The 25,709-nt window shown below is 43.9% G+C and overlaps 1 protein-coding gene across 6 annotated transcripts in view; it reads right to left on the reverse strand.

The window, feature by feature from the left end:
- SH3KBP1 (SH3 domain containing kinase binding protein 1) overlaps positions 1-25,709 on the reverse strand; it is a 324,749-nt gene that overhangs the window by 271,308 nt on the left and 27,732 nt on the right. For all 6 annotated transcript variants that reach the window (XM_026480216.4, XM_057310446.1, XM_044377583.3 and 3 more), the window contains exon 2: positions 1,956-2,113. In XM_026480216.4, coding sequence (XP_026336001.1) covers positions 1,956-2,113 — 158 coding nt within the window. The remainder of the gene's footprint in view (positions 1-1,955; positions 2,114-25,709) is intronic.

Below are 25,709 nucleotides of genomic sequence, written 5' to 3' on the forward strand. Positions count from 1 at the left end.
CCAGGCCCAGCAGGTGGAGAAGGGTGGAGGGAGGCCCCTTGGCCAGGACCACATCGCCTGGGTTCACAGGGAGGAGCTCCTGCTCCCCAGCACGCCCTGAGCAAGGAGGAGAGGTTCTGAGAGCCAGCCTGGGCTCTTCCTGCGCTGCGCTACTCCGTCCTGGTGCCTGCCAGCCCCCACAAATGCTTAAGTAGGCGGCCCAGCCTTAAGCCCTGAGCAAAGTCCAATTCACAAGTTTTCTGAGTCTATGGATTTGTGGTTTGGAATAAGGGGGCACTGAGCCTACAGGACATCAAAATAAGGCTTTCAAAACAGGGCCTCCCATCAAAACTGGTGCCAACACTGTAGGCCCTTCTCCTTCCCAGGGATATTCTCCCTCCTCCCAAGTCCTCCCTTCCTTCCCAGGGTCCTCTTTTCTCTTTCCCACAGCCCTCATCTAATTTCCAGGGTCCTCCTCTCTTTCCCACAGTCCTCACCTCCTTCCCAGGGTCCTCTTCTTTCTTTCCCAGATATTCCTTTCTCTTTCCCAGGTCCTCCTCTCTCATTTATTTCTCCTCATCTTCACACCAAACTTTCCCCCTTTTATCTGGAAAAACTCTCCTTCCACACGAGAATTTGCTCAACTTCAAGGACAATCCTTGTCCCAAAATTGGGGATTTTGTTTGGAAGGGCAAAGTAATTCACCCCCATTTACACATCAATTCAACAGAGTCAAATTGTGGTAGCCCGGATGTAATGCTTTCCTACTCTTAAAAGGGGAAAGAGTTGCTAGGTTCAACTGTAGTCCAAGAAAAAAAAGTCTGTACTCCCACAACCACTTACAGAAAGTAAGTTTATCAGCATGTTACCAACAAAACTTCCCCCAGCCTTCTGCACAGCGAAAAGAAATGAACAAAAGAAATGTTAGCAGGGTCACTCTGAGGCAAGATCCTGAGGAAAGACATTGAACTGAGTTCCTATTTGTTCTAGACTGGGGGCAGGGTACAGGTAGAGGGCCCAGCGGTTGGACACTTTTTCATCATCAATCCCTTTTCATAAAACCCTTCCATGTAGCCCTCAAGGCTCTCTGACTAGGGCACCTGCTTCTCTGGGCCCAGCACTCCCCGCACCACCTGCTCCCCATAGGCGCAGGTCTTAGGCATGGTCTGCTACCCGCCAAAACTACGGCAGAGGCCCTGGGGATTTGTGCACACAGCCCCCTTCCTACCGAGGACAATCCGATCTTCTCCAGCATTAGATAGGAAGTTTATGGTACAAAAAATTTTCAGACCTACTTGGTATTTCCCACAGAGAACAGCCTCATGGTTACCTGCCCTTTTTTTTTTTTTTACTCAATTCCAACTATTATGTACAATTTGCAGTATATAATTTCTTAACATGAATGAGCTACATTTTTGTAATTAACCCCTAGATGACTTCTGCAAAGGGCATAATTTTCCAAACCTTACTGAAAAAGTAGATTTTATACAATGTTTCATGGCCATAAAGGGGAAAGGAAAATAATATAGTTCCTACCAAAAAAGTGATGTGAATATAAAGGTTGAAAACATAGTGTAACTGGAATTCTACACTTAGTTTGATTGCTACTTGACTTAAATAGTCAAAACTACTTTCACCTCACTTTCAATGGAATGGAAAAGGGTAAACATTCTTTTAGAACACCAAAGCAAGTGAACGAGTACATAAATAAAAAACAATTTAACAAGCTTTATATTTTCCAGCATTTTCTAACAGACATTGTTTAAAAAGAGAACATTCTGGGCCTTAAAAAGTGATTTCAAAATGGGTCTCTAGATAGCTGGTGCAAAGCTCTACACGATCTTCTTGATAGCACGCAAGAAGTCAAACTGTCAACTCATCCCCAAGACAGCCCATGAAATTCCTCAAGTGCCCCCAAAGCTTTGGTCAGTAGAACCCACACAGGAGACAGGAAAAGGGTTTCACGTTGTACTCACTCTTACAAAGTTGTCAGGGAACAAACCTCTCCTGCCGTTGATCTGTCCCTCCCACCAGCCTCCATCCTCCTTCCTGATGTTGGTGATGATCTCACCCACGCTGATCGTCAGCTCATCGTCGTGCTGGGCCTGGTAGTCAAACTCCACTATGGCCTCCACTGGAAGGAACAGGGACAGAAAAAAGAGTACACTTTAGATCAGATGTTGCAGAAGTCTGAGGCCCATTAGCCCTGGAAGATCAGTAGTCATATTAAAGGGAGTTCCCCTCTACCAATACTTAAAATAACAGGGCCCCACACAGCAACCTGATTTTGGTTAACCTGAGGCCAGTCGCACAGAAACCACAAAGCACAGGTCCGTGGTCAGGCACAGTCAGAGTGGCCTACAGGTCTCAGGGCCAGCAGGAACTTCAGAGGGGAAATCACACAATGACAGAGAGCAGCAACAACATCTGCACCCCCGGAGGGAGGCAGCATCATTTCTCCAAGCGCAGAGAAGGTAGTTACCAGACACAGATTTGGTACTTAGGTGCCCCCACCCTTGCAAAGACTAACCGTGTGATGTTAACTTCTCTGGGCCTCAGGCATGCAAAATGTGGGTGATAATAACTGCCACTCTATAGCGATAATGCCCCTCGCTCAGCCACAACATGTGTAAGGAGGCTGACACTGAGGACCCTGCTGGCCAAGCCAAAGTCTCAGACTGCTTACGTCTGCACGCACCACTGCCCTCTCAACAGAGGGCCTCTCAGGCAGCAAGCCAATTTTTTTAAAATATTTTATTTATTTATGTGAGAGAGCGAGCGAGTGTACAAGCAGTGGGGAGGGGCAGAGGGAGAGGGAGAGAGAGAATCTCCAGAAGCCTCCCTGCTGAGCGGGGACCCAGACAAGGGGGCTTGATCCCAGGACCCCAGGATCATGACTTGAGCTGAAGGCAGACGCTTAACTGACTGAGCCACCCAGGCGCCCCTCGGGCAGCAGTACCATTTCAAAGCGTTCTCCCAATCTGCGGTGATATGTTATACTTGGTCACAGGGGGAGGCAACAGGTGACACCGACGCGTCTTCTTGTTGACAAGGTACAGATGCATGTAAGCAGAGCTAAGCAATCCTGGGCATGTTAACTTCTCCACAGCTGGATTATGCACGTCATCTACACTTAGGGTCCCGCCTCACACCCACCTCAACCAACAAACCTCCTGTCCTTTTCCTTCTATATTTGCAGGTCAATATGAATGAATGAATGAATGAACGAATGAACAAATGGCAAATGAATAAATAGAAGGGTAGTGAAAATTAGGTGCACCCTCAAATAGTGAATTAGCAATTTAGGGATTACAGGAATGGAAGAGGAAAGGTTTTACATGAGCCCTACATGAAGCACGCATACAAAAATGAACTCAGAATGGATCACAGACCTCCATCTAAGAGCTAAAACTATAAAATTTTCGTAAGAAAGCACAGAATAAAACCCTACTAACCTTGGATTTGGCGAAGATTTCTTCAGTAGGAGACAAAAAAGCACAAACGACTTTTGAAATTTCAGTCCACTGGGGAAGGTTTCCCAGAAAAAGGTTGGTAGGTGAGTGGGCCCCCCATCAAATGGACTTTGCATACCCATAAGGAATGAAGCCCCAAAGTGCTTCTGGATCAGAAGACCCTAGCCATCCAGACTGGCACACTTACCACTGTTCATTCATGTCAGCTAACCCAGAGAGTTCATAAGCACCCTAAAGTGAAATTTCCTTGCCTGGATCATTTTTTCACAAAATTAGCTGGCTGACTTTGCTGCCATGAATCTGCCCAGGATTGAAGTTGAACTGTAAACCCTTCTCATCACATATAAACAAAAAAGAGGAGCAGAAGAACATAAACAAAGCAACCTTTTCAGATTTCTCCTGGTTCCTGACCAGTATGAAGGCAGAAACACTTCTATTTTCTTGTCTCATGCTCTGCTCACCAGCAGTTCAAATGAGCTATCATAACAATCAAAACGAGGTCAATTAAGAAACAACTTTCTTCAAATGACCTAGACAAGGATCTATTGAAGCTCTGCTACTGGAACGGAGCCTACAGTAACCACTGTTTCTGTGCCCCACATTTTCCTGCATTATCTCATTTAATCCTTACAATATTAGAATGCTCATCTTCCCAATTAAAGAAACTGAAGTTCAGCAAAGAGTTAAGATCATTTTCTGAGCCAGAGCTCTCCAAAGTGTGATGCACTCACTTCAGGGGTTAGTTGACATGATGAAAAAAAAATCAGAACATCAATTCATTTTATTTTAATTTTAAAAAGAGAAAAATTCAACTTCTCGAATAATCCATTTACAGAATGATACTGGTTCCTTCATCCAGCCTTTAGGTCCAGCAGTCGAGGGTGCTCTGAGGACCGGAAGCAGCCTAAGGGACAGCGGTGCTCCTCAACAAGAATGGCAGCTAGAGCCAGAGCCAGCTTTCAGCTGCGTGAGGCCCCCCCCCCCCGCAGTTCCCTGAGGCTTCCTGATAAAGCCTCTTTATGGCTATTACCTCTCAATAAATGGATGAAACGCTTGAAAAGATTTGTGTTAAGAAAGTAGGGGTTGGGGGCACCTGGGTGGCTCAGTCAGTGAAGTGTCTGCCTTCGGCTCAGGTCACGATCTCAGGGTCCTGGGATCGAGCCCCGCATCGGGCTCCCTGCTCGTGGGGAGTCTGCTTCTCCCTCGCCCTCTGCCTGCCGCTCCCCCTGCTTGTGCTCTCTCCCTCTCTCTCTCTCTGTCAAATAAATAAACAAAATCTTAAAAAAAAGAAAGAAAGAAAGAAAGAAAGAAAGAAAGAAAGAAAGAAAGAAAGTAGGGGTTGTAGACAATATTCAACATGCGACCAAGTAAACAAGGAAATGGTGGAGCCGCCACTTTCGGCTCCTGGTGTGAGCTCTTTGCCAGCTACGTGGGGAGGTGAACACAAGGACAGGCCAACCAGGTCTTACACGGAGATGATCAAAAACCTAACTTATCAAGACAACTTATAATACAGGTTGTTTTCCACCACTGATATAGGTGTAAATTACCTAATTAAAATAAGGAACTACTGGGATTGCAAGGTATTTGAAAGTATGTACCTGAGCCATGAGGACAAATGCCTTCATTTTCTACCAATGTCTAAAGTCATATAATACTCAATTTTATGTGTTCCCAAAGTCCACTAAACCTAATAACAAATGTTTAGAAGCTTCTTTTGGGTTTTCTCAATCAACTAGTACAGTAATATATGCACACAATCTATACATAAATGTATACCTGAAAATACTCAATTATTTTTTTAATAATAGGTGTTTTTTTAACCAAGAAAATGCTTGGAATACTGACCTAGGCTCCCCAAGGCTGATCCCATTAGCGCTTGGAGATCAAAGCTCATAATCTGTCTGATGGGAATAGGAAACTGTGGCAAGTGGAACTGATGAGAGGGGGAAGCAGCACATGGGACCTCTCTGGGGGAGAGAGAGCACAGGAAGGCTGCTAAGGAGGAATCCAGTCAATAGTCCATCTTGATACTGACTTGAATCCTGTGTACTTTGGGGGAGTCAGAACCCCATTACCTTCCAGAATACAACCTTGCTGCTTCTTTCCTAAAGAACAAGTCTCACCTTCTCTATTCTGTATGTGTGTCTTACCAAAATGAAGCTGGAAGAGGACAGAGGAATGTGTTTCAAGATGGTTACTGGGAAGTAAACAGCTGCCAGCTCCTGTCGCAAACTGATGAGAAACATACCCTGGTTTTGCTTCAGTCTCTCTCTTTTGTTTGATGAGCCTGAGGACACGCCTTAATTGATGCTTACTGTAAATAAGTCTGGGGATTAGGAATTAGGGGCTCAGGGATAAATAAAGCATAACTACATAGTTTTTGAGTCTTCCCAATATCTTATTGACCTAGTCTTTCCAGATGTACGCTTGTTTTATCTCCTAGACACTTAAGTCATCACATACGCCCTGTCTGCCTTCTGGCGCCAGCTGGGCCCTGACTGCCTCATATCACCTTCCTGGCTCCTCCAGCCCCCAGTCCTCCCTGGGCCCTGGCCTCAAGGCCATTCCATGTGGTGGTGGCTGCACATGCGTCTCATTCCCAGTGAGCCTCTAATTGCCTTCTGGGTGCAGATCACCCTTCGTTCTTCCTTCTGTTCTCTCTCTCCTATGAGCATCCATGCCATGTAGTAGGTGCTCAATAAGCCATGATACACCAGCTGCTCAGCTTGCATTTTGTAATGGCAGGTAGTTCTCTGCCCAACCAAGTTGGTACCAAAATGCCAAGTGTCAATCACATTTTTGCAAATTGAGTCAGATTCTTCAGTGCACTAAGGGAGCTTGCTATTTAAAGAATCCTGTGGTTAATTCTTTTGTAACATGAATAATCACTTCCTGCTTTACTTTTCCTGTCAAGATGAATTTTTATATATCAGGTTGCTCTAAGAGGAGGAAACCTATGTATGATTTTCTTAAGTGTTCATAAATCATGAAGCTATGTCTCTCCTACCCCCTTGAAAGGTTCTGTCTTGTGTTGTCTGTAAGCCTTTGAAAGGTTCTGGACTTTGGCTGTCACTACAGTATTATCCGCCATATTTGGCGACTGGGTACCTGAAGTGTTGCTAGTCCGAACTGAGATGGCTACCAAATACAAAGCAGGTGGCAGAGACTTATGGGGAGAAAAAGAATGTAAAATATCTCATAAATTTAGACTGACCGCACGTTGAAATGATATTTTACATATGCTGGGTTAAATAAATTTATTATTCAAATTAATTTCACTTGTTTCTTTTTACCTTAAGGATGTGGCTACTGGGACATCTAAAATTACACATGCGGCCTAGTACTATACATTCGTTGGACAGAGATAATTTAGGATAATACTTGGCAGATAGGAAATCAAGACCTCTCATTTCGTAATCATAGTCAAAATATTCACCAGAGCCCATGAGAAAGTCTGCATCCCTGAAACCCATTTCCTTGGCTTCAGGAAGCTGCAGGTAGCTGCAGGAATGACAAAACATTACCTAAGATTTTTGTTAATGGTACCCTTTGGGAAACTACCTGTGGGCATGAGCACAAAATTAAAACACTAAGCTAAATAAAATATATCAGAGGTGTAATTAGGGCAACAGTAAACAAAATCCCATATTTAAAGACACCATAAATTACAAAACTTAAGAACGTCTCCCTGTCAGAAAAATACCACTCTCCAGCTGCCTGCTGTGCCAAAAGCCAGCCTGCACACGCTTGCTGCACCTGGCACTGCTGCAAACGCCGAAGCTACAGTTAACCCATGTGTACAGACAGGCAGAGCCAGAGGAGATCAGAGGTCTCCTTTAACACGCAAAACGTGTCAACCACCCAGATCTCTGCCTTCAAACTTACTGGAATGTGTCCTCCCCCAAAAGATGAAATGGCTGCTTTTTAACTGTCAGTTGGCTAAGCCAGCTGCCAAGCACCTTCTCACAGCAAACTTCTCACGGTGGCATTTCAGAGGCCCCACTCTGTGACCCGGCCCCTCCCCACCTCTGTGCACTGAACTTCCTGTCTCCTGGCATCACTTAGCACACCACAAGTTCATGGTGGCTCAGCCCGGTCAGACTGCAAGCTCCGTCTGGGAAGAGCCATTATTTGTTTCAGGTTTCAGGTTTCTACCTCCCTTGCCTAGCATTATGTCCAGCTCACAAATATTTGAACATATCAAAGAGCATGAAAGAGAATAAAAGGTTTCCAATTAATATATATATATATATATATATATATGTACACACATATGATGTCACAAACCTTTCATGAGTTTAAAGCATTTGGAATTTCAGATGGGACACCTGGGTGACTCAGTCGCTTGATCATCTGACTCTTGATTTTGGCTCAGGTCATGATCTCGGGGTCGGGAGATGGAGCCCCACATTGGGGCTCTCCACTCAGCGTTGAGTCTGCTCGAGATTCTCTCTCCCTCTCCTTCTGCCCCTCCCCCCGCGATCTCTCTCTCTCTCTCTCTCTCTCAAATAAATAAATAAATCTTTTTTTAAAATTAAAAAATAAAAAATTTCAGGTGCGCCTGGGTGGCTCAGTAGGCTAAGCATCTGCCTTTGGCTCAGGTCATGATCCTGGGGTCCTGGAATTGAGATCCGTGTCAGGCTCATCTGCTTCTCCCTCTGTCCCTCCCCCTCCCCCGTTCGTGCTCTCTCCCTCTATCTCTCTCAAGCAAATAAATAAAATCTTTAAAAGTAAATAAATAAAAAAATAAAGAATTTCAGGGGCGCCTGGGTGGCACAGCGGTTAAGCATCTGCCTTCGGCTCAGGGCGTGATCCCGGTGTTATGGAATCGAGCCCCACATCAGGCTCCTCTGCTATGAGCCTGCTTCTTCCTCCCACTCCCCCTGCTTGTGTTCCTTCTCTCGCTGGCTTTCTCTATCTCTGTCGAATAAATAAATAAAATCTTAAAAAAAAAAAAGAAATCCTTTAAAAAATAAAAAAATTAAAAAAATAAAGAATTTCAGATATATACACAGCACAGAAAATCATCAACAAAATGAATAGGCAACCTACTGAACAGGAGAAAATCTTTGCAAATCCTATATAATAAGGGGTTAATATCCAAGATATATAAATAATTCATACAACTCAATAACAAAACAAAAAACAAAACAAAACAAAAAACCACGCACACACAATCTGATTAAAAAACAGGCAGAGGATCCGAATAGACATTTCTCCAAAGACGACACACAGATGGCCAACAGGTACATGAAAAAGGTGCTCAACATCACTCATCACCAGGGAAATGCAAATAAAACCACGAGACATCACCTCACACCTGTCAGAATGGCTATCATCAAAAAGACAAGAAATAACAAGTGTTGGTGAGGATGTGGAGAAAAGGGAACCCTCGTGCACCACTGAGGGAATGGTGCAGCAGCATGCTATGGAAAGCAGTATGAAGGTTCCTCCAAAAATTAAAAACTGGACTACCATGTGATTCAACGATCCCACTCCTGGCCATTTATCTGAAGAAAATGAAAACACTTACATGAAAAGATATCTGCACTCCTATGTTCACTGCAGCATTATTTACAAGAGCCATGATATGGGAGCAACCCAAGTGTCCATCAATAGATGAATCGATAAAGAGGATGTGGGACACATACATGATGGCATAGTACTCAGCCACAAAAAAGAATGGAATCTTTCCCTTTGTAACAATAGGGATGAACCTTGAGGGCATTATGCTAAGTGAAAGAAAGAGAAAGATAATTATTGTATGATCTCACTTATATGTGGACTCTGAAAAAAAGATAAAGGAAAAAAGCTCACAGATAAAGAGAACAGATTGGCTGTTGACAGAGGCAGGGTTTGGCAGAGATGCGAGGGGGACACGAAACGGTGAAGGGAGTCAAAAGGTACAAACTTCCAGTTATAAACTAAATAAGTCATGAGGATGTAATGTATAGTATGGTGACCATAGTTAATAATATTTTACTGCATATATCAAAGTTGCTGAGAGTAACTCTTAAAAGTTCTCATCACAAGAAAAAAATGTGTTTATGTGTGGTGATGGATGGTAACTAGACTTATTGTGTTGATCATTTGAAATACATACAAATATCAAATCATTATGTTGTACACCTGAAACTGTTATATGTTAATTATATCTCAACAAAAAAGAAAAAGAATCGTTTCACTTGTAAATTTTAAATAATAATTTTTTAATGTTTTGTTCCAGTTGTATGATTGAAGAAAGCATACAAAATCAAGAAGTAATTTTTTACCAAAAAAGATTTCACCAAGAAAGACCATAATTCCTGATCATTAGAGATAGAAAGAACATTAATTACCATCTTGTCAAATCCTTTTCTTAATTTTACAGATGAGGAACTGAGGCCTGGAAGGTTCCACGACTGAGGCACAGAGAGGGTGAGAGCTAAATTATGGCAGCATCAGGGCTGGGACTCAACTCTCCCACATCGTGGTCCCGGTGAGAGAAGAGAAGATACAAAGTGAAAAGGAGGAAAACTGACACGAGAGAGATACAGACATCCACGCCAATGGGGTTTTTTCCTTTCATAGACAGCATAGTTCCCACAATACCCAGAAAAAATTACACCAGTCAAGAACATACAAGAATCTATGTTCAAATCTAACGAGATGGAAAGGAGATCAGTGCTTGCCTAGGCCAGGGAGAGACAGCAGTTGAATACAAGAGATCTTACTGGGTGACGGAAATATTCTAAAATTAAATTGTGGTGAGGGTTTCACAATGCTGTAAATTTATTAAAATCATCAAACTGTACACTTAAAATAGGTAGAATTTTATACCTCAATATAGCTTTTAAAAACAAGAAGACTATGTGACATATATTTTGGAATTTATGATCGTAGATATCACTCTAGGTTGTTAACTGCCTTTGTGTCCCAGGAAGAAACCAATCCCCATTCAGAAGGTAAATCCATTCAGAGGACCCTCCCCTCTCCCATGAGATACAGTCTGATGGGACTGCCCATGAAAATATCCCACCTCTGCCAGCAGACAACTCAACTAGGTCTCACAACAGAAGATGGACATGACAAAGACTGGACGTGGCTGGAGCAGATCCCCAGCATGGCTTCCAAAAGAGGCAGGGGTCTCTGGGGCTGCCTCGTTGCCATCTTTTCTCAACCTGAACGTCCAGCTTTTCTTCCATCCTAGAAGCCAGCCAGTGGCCCTCCAGTAAGTCCTCTCCCTACTACGATTGAGGGTGAGTTGGTTCCTGTTGCTTGCAACCGGAGAACCTTAACAGATACACCTGTACATCAACTTTTTGAACAACAGGCTCTTCCCTACACAAGCCTGCACAGGCCCAGTTTTCACCATCCCATGCTTTCCTGGTAGCATCAAGGCTGAAGGTTTGAGGACCTGGACTTCCTACGTCAGGGCCACCGGCACTGTGAGGACCTCCAAGTCCAACAAATCTGACCTCCACACCAGCACATTTTCCTTTGGCATCTTCACAAACACACCACTAAGGAGACCATTCAGGCAGCAACAAAGGGTCATTCCCGAGGCCTGAAACTGTTAGAAACTGAACATGAGCTTCCCCAGGGAAGACAAGCACAGAACACAGACTCCAGTGAACAAAGAGTCACTGGGCCCAAACTCTCTCCCCGGGCACCGTTTGCAGGTTTGGCTTCCTGCAGGGTGAATCGACATCTGCAGGGGCCCAGCAGCAGCTCCCAGAACTGGGCCTCAGCAGGGAAGGGAAAAAGAGAGCCGTCAAGAGAGAAGAGAAAGCAGCAGCTGACTGTGAGAGAGGAAAGAAGGCCCACTGCTGACCACCTCCCATGCACTAAGGACACTCTTGTGACACCACTCCCTAGGCCGGCCTCCAGGCCCATCTCTCAACGCGTGCCACCTCCATCCTAAGCATCTTCACAGAACATGTGAGCTGTGGGAGAAAGAACACAGGCCCTGAAGCCTGGTAGGCCTGGCAGTGAGTTCCAGCATAGATACGTGCTAGATGTGCGAAAGGGGCCACACACCTCACTTGAGTTCATTGGCTCTGTGCTTAAAACCAGGAGGTGATATACCCATTGGGTTGATGCAATGATGAGGGATGACACATAAAAATTCCTGTACACAGAAGCTGCTCCATAAACCACAGCCACTACTTTCTAGGCCCGTATCATGCTACGCTGTTTCCCCACACATGTCCTCCCTCTCTGCTCCCTAGACTGGGAGCCCTTAAAGGGCAGATCTAAGCATGTCCTCCCCCTCACCGGGCATCTGACACATAATAGGTGCTCCATAGAGGTGGGCCAGTGAATGCATGGCCTGAGAAAGTGTTACCCCAAACCATAGCTTATTACTCAGCACCATGAAATGCCCTTACAAATGCGAGCCTAGTTGCTTGACTCTAAGGCTAGAGAAAGTAAAAAACCAGCATGACCAGTTAGTCACAAAACAGGTTATGGCCCACTGGTCCAAGCCTCCCAAGTGCCACTGTGATCAGCCTCGACTCCATCCCCACCTCTGCCATCACCCGCCCCTGATAGCAGAGGGGCCTGGGCAGAGATGAGAATGTGATACGGGGCCATGGTTGGGTCGCCTGCTCCCTCAACCAGAAGTGCTTCACAAAGGCTGGGGAGCAAGTCCCTCACAGCCTGCATTCGGAATCCTTGACCTCACCAGGCCTCACCCAGGGAGCCAGAAACAATGAGTTATTAAACACTTCCCGACTGAAATTAACCCCTGCAAACGTAATGCAGAGTTCTGTAAAGAATGTGCCTTAGATAGACTGGAGAAGAGTAAGTCGGCCTGAAAAAGATATTTGGGGTTTTTTTTAAAGATTTTTATTTATTCATTTGAGAGAAAGAAACAGAGAGAGCACAAGCAGGGGGAGAAGCAGAGGAAGAAGCAGACTCCCCACTGATCTGGGAGCCCGACATGGGGCTCGATCCCAGGACCTGGAGATCATGACGTGAGCGGAAGGCAGACGTTCAACCACCTGAGCTACCCAGGTGTCCCCAAAAGATGTTTTTAAATAAAGAAAGCAGGGGCACCTGGATGGCACAGCGGTTAAGCATCTGCCTTCGGCTCAGGGCGTGATCCCGGCGTTATGGGATCGAGTCCCACATCAGGCTCCTCCGCTAGGAGCCTGCTTCTTCCTCTCCCACTCCCCCTGCTTGTGTTCCCTCTCCCACTGGCTGTCTCTATCTCTGTCGAATAAATAAATAAAATCTTTAAAAAAAGAAAGAAAGAAAGAAAGAAAGAAAGAAAGAAAGAAAGAAAGAAAGAGAAAGAAAGAAAGAAAGAAAGAAAGAAAGAAAGAAAGAAAGAAAGAAAGAAAAGAAAGAACAGAGAACGTGTGCAGATGATCTTGCAGGTTAAAAAAAAAAACCAGCAAAGAATCAAGACAATTGATTATGGTTGATAAGCCTGTAGAGAGAATGGTTCCATACAATGATCATGGAGGAGAAAATAAACTGTACCTTAGAAAACCAGTTTAATAAAAAGTTAATTAAGTCAAAACAGTTTAGCCACTTAAAGAAAACATAACCTTTTTCTTTTTCAGTAGAAGAAAGAAAGCACATGAATGTTGCTTTACATAAATACTTGACAGTTTTAAGTAACAAAATGGCTTGAGAATAAATAGATATGGCTTCCCCCCCCCCGACTTTATAATGACAGCCTGGTTCTCAGATTCAAAGGAAAGACCTAAAGACAGGTACCTAATTAGAAGGTGATTCCTTATTTTTCTCAGTGAGAAGATCTAAAAGGTCTGGGGTCAAACAAACTTTAAAAAGGAAGAAGAAACAGTCAAACATCCGCTTATACTATGTGTTAATTTGAGGTTATATAAGATAAAATAATTAGAAAACATTGCTTCTCACCTAACACCCACTCATGTCATGAACCAACAGACACTGCATGGATGGGTGAAACACATTTGGTTATGGATATGGTATCGAAAATGTTTGCTTAAAATTCTTTATTAAAAATGAATCCTTAGGGCCCTTTGGACAAGATACTTTCTAAGGACTGTAACAGAATACAGCTCTGGCTTTTCTCAAGGACAGTATGGGGGCGGCTGGGGTGGAGGGCAGCTCTAGATGTGGACATGAGGCATGAAAGAAGAAAGACAAAAGGCTTTCTGCTGACTTCAGTGCAGCTAAGCGGAATGAGCTGTAAGAGGCAAGAACGTTTAGAAGAGTAGGGGAAGCAGGTCAAAGGGAGGGAAATATAGAACAATTCCACAGAAAAAAAGGGGGGGTCAGTCTGTCCAGGGGCAAGGCTTGAGTCACTGCATGGCCTTCTGTTAATAAGAAACGCACTGTCTGGTGAGGGAGAAAGTAGACAGAGGTGACGGGAAACCACAGGGAACCTTTGCTGCCTTCCCTGGCAGATTCAGTGCCCCTCTTCAGGCTTCACTTACACCCCCAGGTGTAATGGTCCCGCTAAAGCGTGAGCCCCCGGAAGGCAGAAGGAAGTGTAACACTGAAGCGTGTGGGCCTCCTGAAACAAAAGTCACATTGCCCAATGTTTCCGCCCTCAAGTGCTGAGCCGACTGTTTGGCCCCATCAGGCGCGCAAGCGGCGCCTGTTGCTGAGTGGAGAGAAACCTGCAAGGATGATTCTTTTTGACAAGAAGCTGAGAATCCAAGAAGACAGGGTCTGAGAGAAACACACAGGGCTGAAAGCAGAACGTAACCGCACAGCGATGGCTCTTCCAAGCAGTCTGAAATTTCAAACTGTTATAAACATGACTACCCTGAGCTCCCCAAAAGCCACTCTGGAGAGAACACCTAGAGCACCTGCAACACCAGAACATGGCCGTTATTAGCGACGGTGCACTTGATGGTTTCATGGTGTTTCACCTATGACGACAGATAGCAATGCGGAGTCTGTCAACATTATAACTAACGATGGTTTGCAACTCTTTTCAGTTGTCGTTTTTTAAAAGATTTTATTTATTTGCTTGTTTGTTTATTTGAGAGAGAGAGAGAGAGAGAGAGAGAACAAGCAGGGAAAGTGGCAGGCAGAGGGAGAGGGAGAAACAGACTCCCCGCTGAGCAGGGAGCTTGATGTGGGACTTGATCCCTGTACCCTGGGATCATGACCTGAGCCACCCAGGTGCTCCTCAGTTGGCATTTTTAACAGCTTTAAAGACAATCAGAGCTAAAAGTTGCTACTCAAGTATCTACTTAAAGAACATTTCTTTAATCAACTACATTGTAAATACTTTGTTACAGTATCTGAAAACCCCTGAGTGAGTGCTTATGGGCAGATGAACAGGAAACAGAAGCAAAGTTAAAATCCAACATTTTTTTCCTTTGAAGATTACAATTTAAAGGTGGACAAACAGAATAATACATAAATAAACTGGACTGGGGCTTAAAACTTTTGAAACCTTTTCCAAAACTGAAACATGAGGTTAATAAAAAATAAAACTAAAAGAATCAACAAACAGCCCCACATCAAAAGACTTCTAGAAGGATGATCCAAGAAGAGTAGTGTGACAGCCAAGGAAACAGTTAGAAAAACTAAGAGGCAGCCCACGGAATGGGAGAATATATTTGCAAATGACACTACAGATAAAGGACTGGTATCCAAGATCTACAAAGAACTTCTCAAACTCAATACACGAGAAACAAATAAACAAATCAAAAAATGGGCAGAAGATATGAACAGACACTTTTCCAATGAAGACATACAAATGGCTAACAGACACATGAAAAAATGTTCAAAATCATTAGCCATCAAGGAAATTCAAATCAAAACCACACTGAGATACCACCTTATACCAGTTAGAATGGCAAAAATAGACAAGGCAAGAAACAACAATTGTTGGAGAGGATGTGGAGAAAGGGGATCCCTCCTACATTGTTGGTGGGAATGCAAGTTGGTACAGCCACTCTGGAAAACAGTGTGGAGGTCCCTTAAAAAGTTAAAAATTGAGCTACCCTATGATCCAGCCATTGCACTACTGGGTATTTACCCCAAAGATACAGACGTAGTGAAGAGAAGGGCCATATGCACCCCAATGTTCATAGCAGCAATGTCCACAATAGCTAAATCGTGGAAGGAGCCGAGATGCCCTGCAACAGATGACTGGATTAAGAAGTTGTGGTCCATATATACAATGGAATATTACTCAGCTATCAGAAAGAACGAGTTCTCAACATTTGCTACAACATGGACGGCACTGGAGGAGATAATGCTAAGTGAAATAAGTCAAGCAGAGAAAGACAACTATCATATGATTTCTCTCATCTATGGAACATAAGAACTAGGATGATCGGTAGGGGAAGAAAGGGATAAAGAAAGGGGGGGTAATCAGAAGGGGGAATGAAACATGAGAGACTATGGACTATGAGAAACAAACTGAGGACTTCAGAGGGGAGGAGGTGGGGGAATGGGATAGACCGGTGATGGGTAGTAAGGAGGGCACGTATTGCATGGTGCACTGGGTGTCATACACAACTAATGAATCATCGAGCCTTACATTGGAAACTGGGGATGTACTGTATGGTGACTAACATAATATAATAAAAAATCATTAAAATAAAAAAAATAAAAATAAAAAATAAAAAAAAAGAAGAGTAGTGTGTAATTTTTTTTCAGAAACAATTGCATTTACTTTCTGAATACCATTTTTCATTAAAAAAAAACAAGCCAGGTAGCCTTATAGAAATGGCTGATTCTGGGTCTGGGGCAGGAAGGGTAACAAGCCTGAAACACCTTGTCAAAAACTATAAACATCTTGTCAAAGCAAAGAAGCCATCAAAGAGTAATAGAGTCATGTCAAAAGAATTCAGAAGTGAATGAGAAAAGGCTCCCACTGGTCACAAATGGGACAATATGAGTATCAGTAAGAATAACTGCAATGGATTAAAACATGTCAAACAGGTTTGTTGTCTCAAATCGATATATGTTATATGATGTATGTTTCATAGTGATTTTTTTTTTTAATCAATGATGGCCTTTGGAGAATGCTGGGGAACCAACTCACTTTTCTGAGAACTGGTAAATTAAGGGAAAGAATCAAACATTTGTCCTGCCTGTCCCATATGAACTTAGGATAACCTAATAGTCGATGAGGAGAAGTTTCACTTTATAGGAGTATTCTGGCTGAAAGTGAAGAAGGAATGGAGAGAATGAGACAATCAACATCTTGCAACCTCTAAGGTAATCCAGCACCTGGGCCATGGTCACGAACGGATGCTAACATTACAAAGAGAGACAACCAGGCTTCAAGAGCCTCATGACTGAAGGATGGGCCACCCCCCATAAAGCAAGGCTCTGGGTTTGTTGCCGGTTTACAGGGGATCCAGGAGTCCAGGAATATGTCCAATAGCACCCTAAGGTGCAGTCAACAAAATTCAGACTCTAGGAAACCCTACAAGCAAATGACTTAGCTTCTTCAACCAAAAATAAACAAACAAATAAACAATGCAATGGGAAGGGAAAGAGATGGGGCAACCTAGATTACAAGAGACCCAGGGACAATGAACCAGTCACAAAGTATGGACCTTCCAGATACCAGATTCGAACAAATGTCTTTTTAAATATTTCAACTATGTGTCATCTGGTGATAAGGAAACATTGTTAGTTGTTGTAGGTGTAAAAATGATATTGTGATTACGGTTTTGAAAAGAGTCCTTATCTTTAAGAAATACATGCTGAAACACTTCCGGATTGTTAAAATGCTCTAAATGTGCAAGGAGAAGAACAATGTTCTACAGTGAACCTAGAAGATGAAGAGAAAAATCTTAATGCCGGCATAACTTGTCCTGGTGTAACCAGGAGTTTCATAAGTGATTCAGCTCACCATGCTATACACAGCAACGCACCTAAAAAGGAAGATGGGGTTTTTAAAGGCAACAGGATATTAAAATGTGTGTGTGTATGTGTGTGTGTGTGTGTGTGAGAGAGAGAGAGAGAGAGAGAGAGAGAGAGATACCTGAATTTGTTAAGGGCACGAGATATCCACAAATATTTTAAAATAAAGAACTGATCCAAAAGTATTTTCCCTTTCTAGTACTACAGTTTATTCTTTGTAAATAATTATAAAATACATCTCAAGTAACCGAAATTGTGATTCTCTCCCTAGAAGACATGCACTTGAAAAGAAACCCTAAGGCAACTGGGACTTACACTGTATTTACTTTGTACATTGTACAATGCTTAATCTTAATTCCTTTGTCAAAATATACTTTTAGCTACTACTTAAAAAACCATAGCCAACAACAAGCATGATCAAAAGTGTGTTCTCCACCACAGGTCTACATGCATGGACCTGGAAACAAAACAGCAAGGCCACCTCTGGGAACATTCTGAATTTGGATTTTGCTGTTGGTGGTGTGTGTGTGTGTGTGTGTGTGTGTGTGTGTGTGTGTGTAGTGAGGATACAACTTTATTTTTCTCTTCCATGTTTTACCTTTCTGTTCAGCTGTGAGATATAATTGACACATAACACTGTGTAAGGCTAAGGTATAGAATGTAATGATTTGATACACTTATATAGTACAACACAATAAAGTTAATTAACACATCCTTCCCTTCATTATAAACCCCATTTTGCTGTGTGTATGTCATAGTGGTGAGAACATTTAAGATTTACTCTCTTGGCCACTTTCAAGTATTCAATACAGTTCTGTTAACGAGAGTCACCCAGAAGCCCTTAAACTTATTTATGTTATTACTGGAAATATGTACTTTTGACCAACAACTCTCATTTCCCCCACCCCAACCCCAGCCCCCCGACAACCACCATTCTACTCTCTGCTTCTGTGAGGTTGGCTTTCTTAGGTTCCACAAAGTGAGATCATGCAGTCTTTGTCTTTCTCTGTCCCTTGCATCTCACTTAGCATAATGCCCTCAAGGTCCACCTATGTCATCAAAAAAGGCAGGATTTCCTTCTTTCTATGGCTGACTAATATTCTACTGTATATACACTTCATATTTTTTTATCCATTCATCCACTGATGGACACGCAAGTCATTTTACTGTCTCAGTTATTATGAATAATGCTGCAAAGAACATGGGAGTGCACGTATCTCTTAGAGATAACGACTTCGTTTCCTTCAGATAAATACCCAGAATTGGGATTGCTGGATCATCTAATAATTCTATTTTTAATTTTTTGATGAACCTCTATACTGTTTTCCATAGTGATTATACCAATTTACATTCTGATTTGGGGTTTCTTGAGATGTGCTAAGGAAGGCTGTGGTTTTGGTTGTTTAGGTGTAAAAGTGATATATTGTGATTATGATTTCTAACGGAGTCCTCGTCTTTGAGAACGGTGTGCTAAAACATGACAGAAATGTGGTAGATCACCCGCCTAGCCCTCAACACCCCATTCTCTAAGAGCTGGCCCCTCATCTGGTGGGGGCAAGCCTCAACAGGCACTTCCGTCTGTCCATCGCCGGTACTCTCTCCACACTCACGGCTCAGCAGTAGGCCCTGGCGTCACCCAGACCTACTGAAACAGAAGCTGCTGTGTAACAAGGTCTCCAGGGGACTGACACGTACAGTGTTATTTGAGAAGTGTTGGTCTCTACCACATGAGTTCCTCACCCAGATGTCAGAATCACTTGTGCAGCCTCCTCCTGCCTCTCTCCTCCCAGGCTGGCCCACATCAGAAGGGGGGAGTCATTTCCAGGTTGAAGACAGTCCCCCCGGGGAACTCTCTACACTTCCACCACTCTCCTAAGCCCCTTTTTAGGAAGGAGGAAAAGTCTGCATTGAACAACAGGGTCAGATGCTTGTAGATCCCAGGCCTGATGATTTCTGGGGCACCTTTCAGGGCTACGAGCCAACAGGTCTGCAGAAGTACCACCGAGAAGGCAGCAGCAAGCAAGTGCACAAGGGGGAATTCACTTCATTCTCACTTTAAATGAAATAAACTGATCCAGACACTCAACCAGTCCCTCTCCCTGAAAGGAGATGAAGTTCCTCGTCCTCATCACAGATCTAACCACACCGGATCGCTGCCTTTAGCCCCCACCAGAGTGAAAGCCACAGAAAGGCAGAGAGGACACTGCTGTGTCTGCCCCTATCCACCCAGCACCAGCCTAATGTCTGGCCTATAGTAAGCATGTAATAAATATTTGCTGAATGAAAATACACTCTTAATTTCTAGGTGCCAGGTGCCTTTATCCTCATCACATCACCCCTCATACTCTTCCAGAATGTGACCCCAGCCATCAACAGGGGGAATCTAATCTCCCTCCCTGGGCCCTCGAATTTGGGCAGGCTTGAGAGCTCTTGGAACAGGAGAGTGCAGGGAAGTAATGCTGTGTGACTTCCAAGGCTGGGTGACGAAAGCCTAACATGCAGTTTCCAGCCCACTTGCTGGAATACTCTGAGGACTGCCACGCTGTGAGGAAACCAAGTCACACTGAGAGCCCACACACAGGCACTCCAGGCGGCCACTGAGTTGCCAAGTTGCTGAGTCATCCCGGCTTGGGCCAACACGGGAGTGTCAGCGCCTTCAGATGATCCCAGCCCCCCTGTCGTTGAGTGGCCCCCAGCTTTCCGATCTTCCCAGGAGAGGTCCCAGCCGTTGTGGTGCTGAGACCAGCCATCCTCACCACGCCCTGTCGGAATTCTTGACCCACAAGATCTGCAGGCATAATAAAATGGCTCTTTGAAGGGGCTACATTCGGAGTCGCTTGTAATGCGGCAGGAGTAACCGGCGCACATGCCGAGGTAACTACTGCTACTCCCAGTTTATGAAGAATCTGGTTCCCAGAGAGATAAGATAACCTGTCTGAGGGTGGGGAGCTGATATCCCAGCTGCCAGCCAGTCTGGATTCACAGCCTATCTTCTTGCCCCCAGCCTGGCTTCTTGCCCCTGTTCCTGCTCATATTCTTTCAATCAGTGAAGATTTTCTGAGTCATAAGCTCCAGATACTGTGGCTATACCAAGAAAAACGTCAAGATACCCAAGTGCACAAATGAATACACGTAGTATGCTCAAATATGAAAGTAGGCCAAATTAGGCCTGCCTGCCCTGATAAATTCTTAGCGGACATTGTTTCAGACAGAACAGCTCCTTGGTCTGGGAAGTATTTATTGAGAGTCTGGGGGGAACAGAGGCACTGGGCTAGATGACAGGAATGTGAGTCAGGGGCCCATTATAGGAGAGGAGTCAGGAAAGGATAAAAAGAGAAGGAAAGATATTTCTTTCTTTGACATTAGATAAAAAGAGGATAAAAGGAAATATAAGTATTCTAATAGCAATGTAAAGACATAAAGATGAGGGTACACAAGGGAACTGATGCCTTCTCTTATGCAGGAATCAGGATCATCTGTTGGTAAGGGTCAGGTGGGAGAAGAGAATCTGAGAAGCTTAAGAAAACAGTCTAGAATAAGCTCAGTGCAAATGCACTATGGAATTTCCTTTGCATATTTTGTGTGTGTGTTTTCATTTACAAAAGAAAATTTTTTGTGGTGAGAGTGGGTGGGTGAGAGGTGAGTGGAAGTGTTGCTGGGCGGCCGTATGGGCCCACCCAGCAGAACAGGCCATGGCGCCTTGCTCCATCCTCACCATCCCTCCAGAGCCCACAGTAAGGCCAGAGCTAAGAGTCACATGGGTACCCCGGAGCTGTGCCCAGGTAGGGGAGAACCGATTCGGAGCTGGGCGCAGCCGCCTCCAGTAACTGATCCAGATGCCAAGCGGGCAGGATACAGACGAGGAGAGGGTGGTCACAGAGTCAGGGAGATGTTGGCAGGTGGAAAGGAAAGGTTATGATGACTGACCAACTGCACAGGGCTGAGGATCCAGGGGGTGGAAACACACCCTGCAAGAACATCTGCAGGGCGCTTTGTAGACCCAGACAAAATGGCGGACAGTACAGAAGCTCTAAAGGAAAGGAAGAGACAAAGAAGTGGCCAAGGATTGGGGAGGAGGTCTCCTTCTTCTTCCCCCCACCTGCATCTCTCTACACAATATTGCTTTCCATAATTCCCTTCTCAAAAGACTCTCCAGAACACTGTCACCATGGAATGGGAGATTATCTATTCATACAAGTCTCCCAGTGTTAGCAGCCTTCAGAGGATCTCAAGGTTAAACCTCTCTCGGAAATGACAGCTATTTCTTCTAAACACCTAGAACTAGCACTATGTGAAACAAGCTGGATTTAGCAGTCCATAAAGGGGATGTGCCTCAGTGAATGCTAACACACCCTTGAGGTCAATAGCTCTAGAATCACTATTTATTGTGTAAATGAATATTGCCTTTGAAAGAAAGAACATATTTGGGGAAAGTTCCCATTCTTGGTCCTGAAACACAAAGGCCACCACAATCTGGCACAGGTTTGACACTGACAACCTCACTTGCATTTATACCCAGCCCCCAGCCCCAGTTCCAGCTGGACTGTCCTGATGCCCACACATTCTTCCCCAGAGGGCACATAGATGTTCTCATCCATGAAATCTGGATCCTTATTCCTTACATCACAAAATGCCCTCCATCTTCATGGCTTGAGGTCAACTCCAAACCCTGTCTTGGGCCACCCCCTCCCACTACATTCTCAGATTTACAAACTTCAGCATTAACAGAACAAATCACTTCTAGTTATCATATACGGCCTTGTAACATCCTTTGAATCACTGTCTTAGACTGGGAGTTGGTAAACTTTTTCTTTTTTTTCTCCAGATAGTAAATATATTAGGCTTTTTGGGCCATACAAACTATTGCAACTACTCAACTCTGGTGTTATAGTGAGAAAGCAGCCATGGCCAATGAAAAATGAATGATCATGGCTGTGTTCCAATAAAACCACTTTTTTGATTTAAATTCAACTAGCCAACATATAGTACATCAATAGTTTCAGATGTACTGGTCAATAATTCATCAGTCGCATATAATACCCAGTGTTCATACCACGTGCCCTCCTCAATGCGCATCACCCAGTTTCCCCCATCCCCCTACCCACCTCCCCTCCAGCAACCCTTAGTTTGTTTCCTATAGTTAAGAGTCTCTCGTGGTTTGTCTCCCTCTCTGATGACTTCCCATTCAGTTTTCCCTCCCTTCCCCTATGATCCTCTGCACTGTTTTTTATATTCCACATATGAGTGAAACCACTGATAATTGTCTTTCTCTGATTGACTTACTTCACTCAGAATAATACCCTCCAGTTTCACCCACGTAGATGTAAATAGTAAGCATTCATCCTTTCTGATGGCTGAGTAATATTCCATTGTATATACATACCACATCTTCTTTACCCATTCATCTGTTGATGGACATCTCGGCTCTTTCCACAGTTTGGCTATTGTGGAAATTGCTCCTATAAACATTGGGGTACAGGTGCCCCTTCATTTCATTACATCTGTAAATTTGGGGTAAATCCCTAGTAATGCTATTGTTGGGTCATAGGGTAGCTCTATTTTTAACTTCTTGAGGAGCCTCCATACTGTCTTCCAGAATGGCTGTACCAGTTTTCATTCCTACCAACAGTGTAAGAGCTTTCCCCTTTCTCCACATCCTTGCCAACATTTTTTGTTTCTTGTCCTGTTAATTTTAGCCATTCTGACTGGTGTGAGGTGGTATCTCATCGTGGTTTTGATTTGTATTTCCCTGATGCTAAGTGATGTGGAGCATTTTTTCATGTGTTGTTGGCCATTTGTGTGTCTTCTTTGGAAAAACGTCCGTGCATGTCTTCTGCCCACTTTTTGACTAGATTATTTGTTTTTTGGGTGTTGAGTTTGATAAGTTCTTTATAGATCTTGGATACTAGCCCTTTATCTCCAATAAAACCTTATTTACAAAAATAATCAGCAGGCTACATTTGGCCTATCGGCCACAGTTTGCCAATCTCCATCTTAGACTGTTATTTTAACCCTTATTATCTCTTAAATTATATGTCTTGTCACTTAAAACAGATTTAAGTTCCTTAAAAGAAGGGACCATGGGGCGCCTAGGTGGCTCAGTTGGTTAAGCAACTGCCTTTGGCTCAGGTCATGATCCTGGAGTCCCAAGATTGAGTCCCGCGTCAGGCTCCCTGCTCAGCGGGGAGTCTGCTTCTCCCTCTGACCCTTCCCCCATCATGCGCTCTCTCTCTCTCAAGTAAGTACATAAAATCTTAAAAAAAAAAAAAAAAAGAAGGGACAGGTATATATTTTCATTTACTCTTGGCCCCTACCTGGTATAGTATTACACATATAAAGAATATACACATTTTTGAATAATCATTTGAGTATATATTGAATGATGTGTTACATATCACAATTTTTTGTTGTTTAAGTGTGTATACTGATGGCACAAACATTAATTCCTAACTAGTACTAACTTAATTGAACTGTGTGCCGTAAAGTGGTTTGTTCTATTTTGATTTTAACTTTCCTGGTCTGCTCTTTCACCAGATATTTTTCTTCTAATCATTTCCACAGATGGCCTAATCCATTCATCCTACCAGCTACATAACAGACTAGCACATTCCACAAGCTAGTTGACATCAGTAGGACTTAGGCTCTCTGCAGACAGAAGTGCTAACTTCAGCATTCAGTTTCCCCCATCACATCACAGAAGTTTGGAGAGAGAAAGGTTTGCACAGGCAAAAGGGAAGCTTTCGGAAAAAAGAGAGGAAATCTATCACTGCTGTTCCCCACAGAAGCAAACATGAAACAATTACCCGTAACCAAAATAAAATTAACTTCACAGTGGGTTAGTGACAGTTCCTGTCAGATGCTTCTAGCTTGCTTCTAAATCGACAACTGCAACAGAGAGAAGAGAAAGTAGACATCTTATAAGAATTTCAAATATGCAATAAACTACACTGTCCCCCCAAAACCCTGCCTTTGACTATGTTAAAGTAGATTCTATATAAGGAGCAAAAAAGTAATAAAATGACAAATAGGTCACAGAAAGTCTGAGACTTTACTTCTTGCCAGTAGTGACGTTTGATGCCGATAAAGTCCCCACTTCCTTTTACCACCTCAAATGAAGGCGAGAGCAGCTAAGTGCAGGCAACGCACATCCCTGTCCCCCAAGTGACCCTCGCGCATGCTTAGAGATTCAAACAGCTGTACAGGTCCGTTAGGAAAACAGACACTTCCGCCCTCCCCCAAACTTCCCCTCCCCAGCAGCAACTACTTTTACCTCCTTTAGTTGATCTGGTACTTGCTTCCCAGTCTAAGGAAGATGCCATTGTTGCTGTGCGCCTTGATGTCTTCATTCTCGGCCATTATGTGCCGCTTTCCTACATGGAAGCTGAGGTCTGCTCTCCTCACTCATCCCGTGGACACACCTCCCACCCTCCCCCACCTCCGAGAGGGGTTGGCCATCATTCTGGATGGGTCAGCGTTCACTCTCTTTCAGGGCTGAATTGTTTCTCCCCAAAATTCATTCGTCCCAAACCCGAGTATGTCAGAATGCAACCTTATTCGGAAATAGGGTCACTGCAGATGTAATTAGTTAAGATGAAGTCTTCAGGGTGGGCCTAATCCAGTATGACTAGTGTGCTTATAAAAAGGAGAAACTGGGACACAGAGACACCACAGAGTGAAGTGGGTGTGAAGAGACAAAGAGAAAAGATGGCCATCTACAAGACAAGGAAAAAGGCCTGGAACACATTTTTCCCTGCAGAACTGCAAGAGAACCCATTTCTGTTGTTAAAGCCCCCAGTGTGTGGCACTTGGTTCTGGCGGCCCCCGCAAACTGATGCAGATGATTACAGCACTGGAAGGACACAAACTTTACCGAAACCCTAGCCTTTACCGAAACCCTAGCCACATTACCATTACTATTTCTTTTCGCAACTCGTTCCCCCTGGAGCTGACACCAGTCTTATTTGTTCCTTTGTTTGGTTTCCATTTTCTTACTGAAAACTTCATTCAAAAACTGATTCAACTCCAAACTCTTCCTCTCTTGTCTACATTGCCACTTGAGAGGTCCAGGTGGGCAGATGGTCCGTTCACTTCACCTTCCCTCAGAGCTTTCCGGCCACGGGAGGAGGTGCATGAACATCAGGGGGCACCAACCATGTGGCAAGGGGGGCTCCACCTTGATACCAGATCAAGAGATGGCACCATCCAGAAGCATGAGGAGTGACTGCAGCTTTGGGAGCAGAGGCAAAATACCACCGTAAATGGGGCCCTCTGAAGACACCTGTGCCAGAAGGGAGCCACGGCCAGAGGCTACAGGTGGCAGAGAAGCACGAAGGCAGATGAGAACCAGGGCCGAGGGAGGGAAATCTCTAGAGGCAGGGGTGCTTGATTAAGAGACATTCCTGGGATTTTAAAAAAAAAATGTCTGCATAAACAAAT

The sequence above is a fragment of the Ursus arctos genome, chromosome X (genome assembly GCF_023065955.2).
Source record: "Ursus arctos isolate Adak ecotype North America chromosome X, UrsArc2.0, whole genome shotgun sequence".
Classification (NCBI taxonomy): Eukaryota; Metazoa; Chordata; class Mammalia; order Carnivora; family Ursidae; genus Ursus; species Ursus arctos.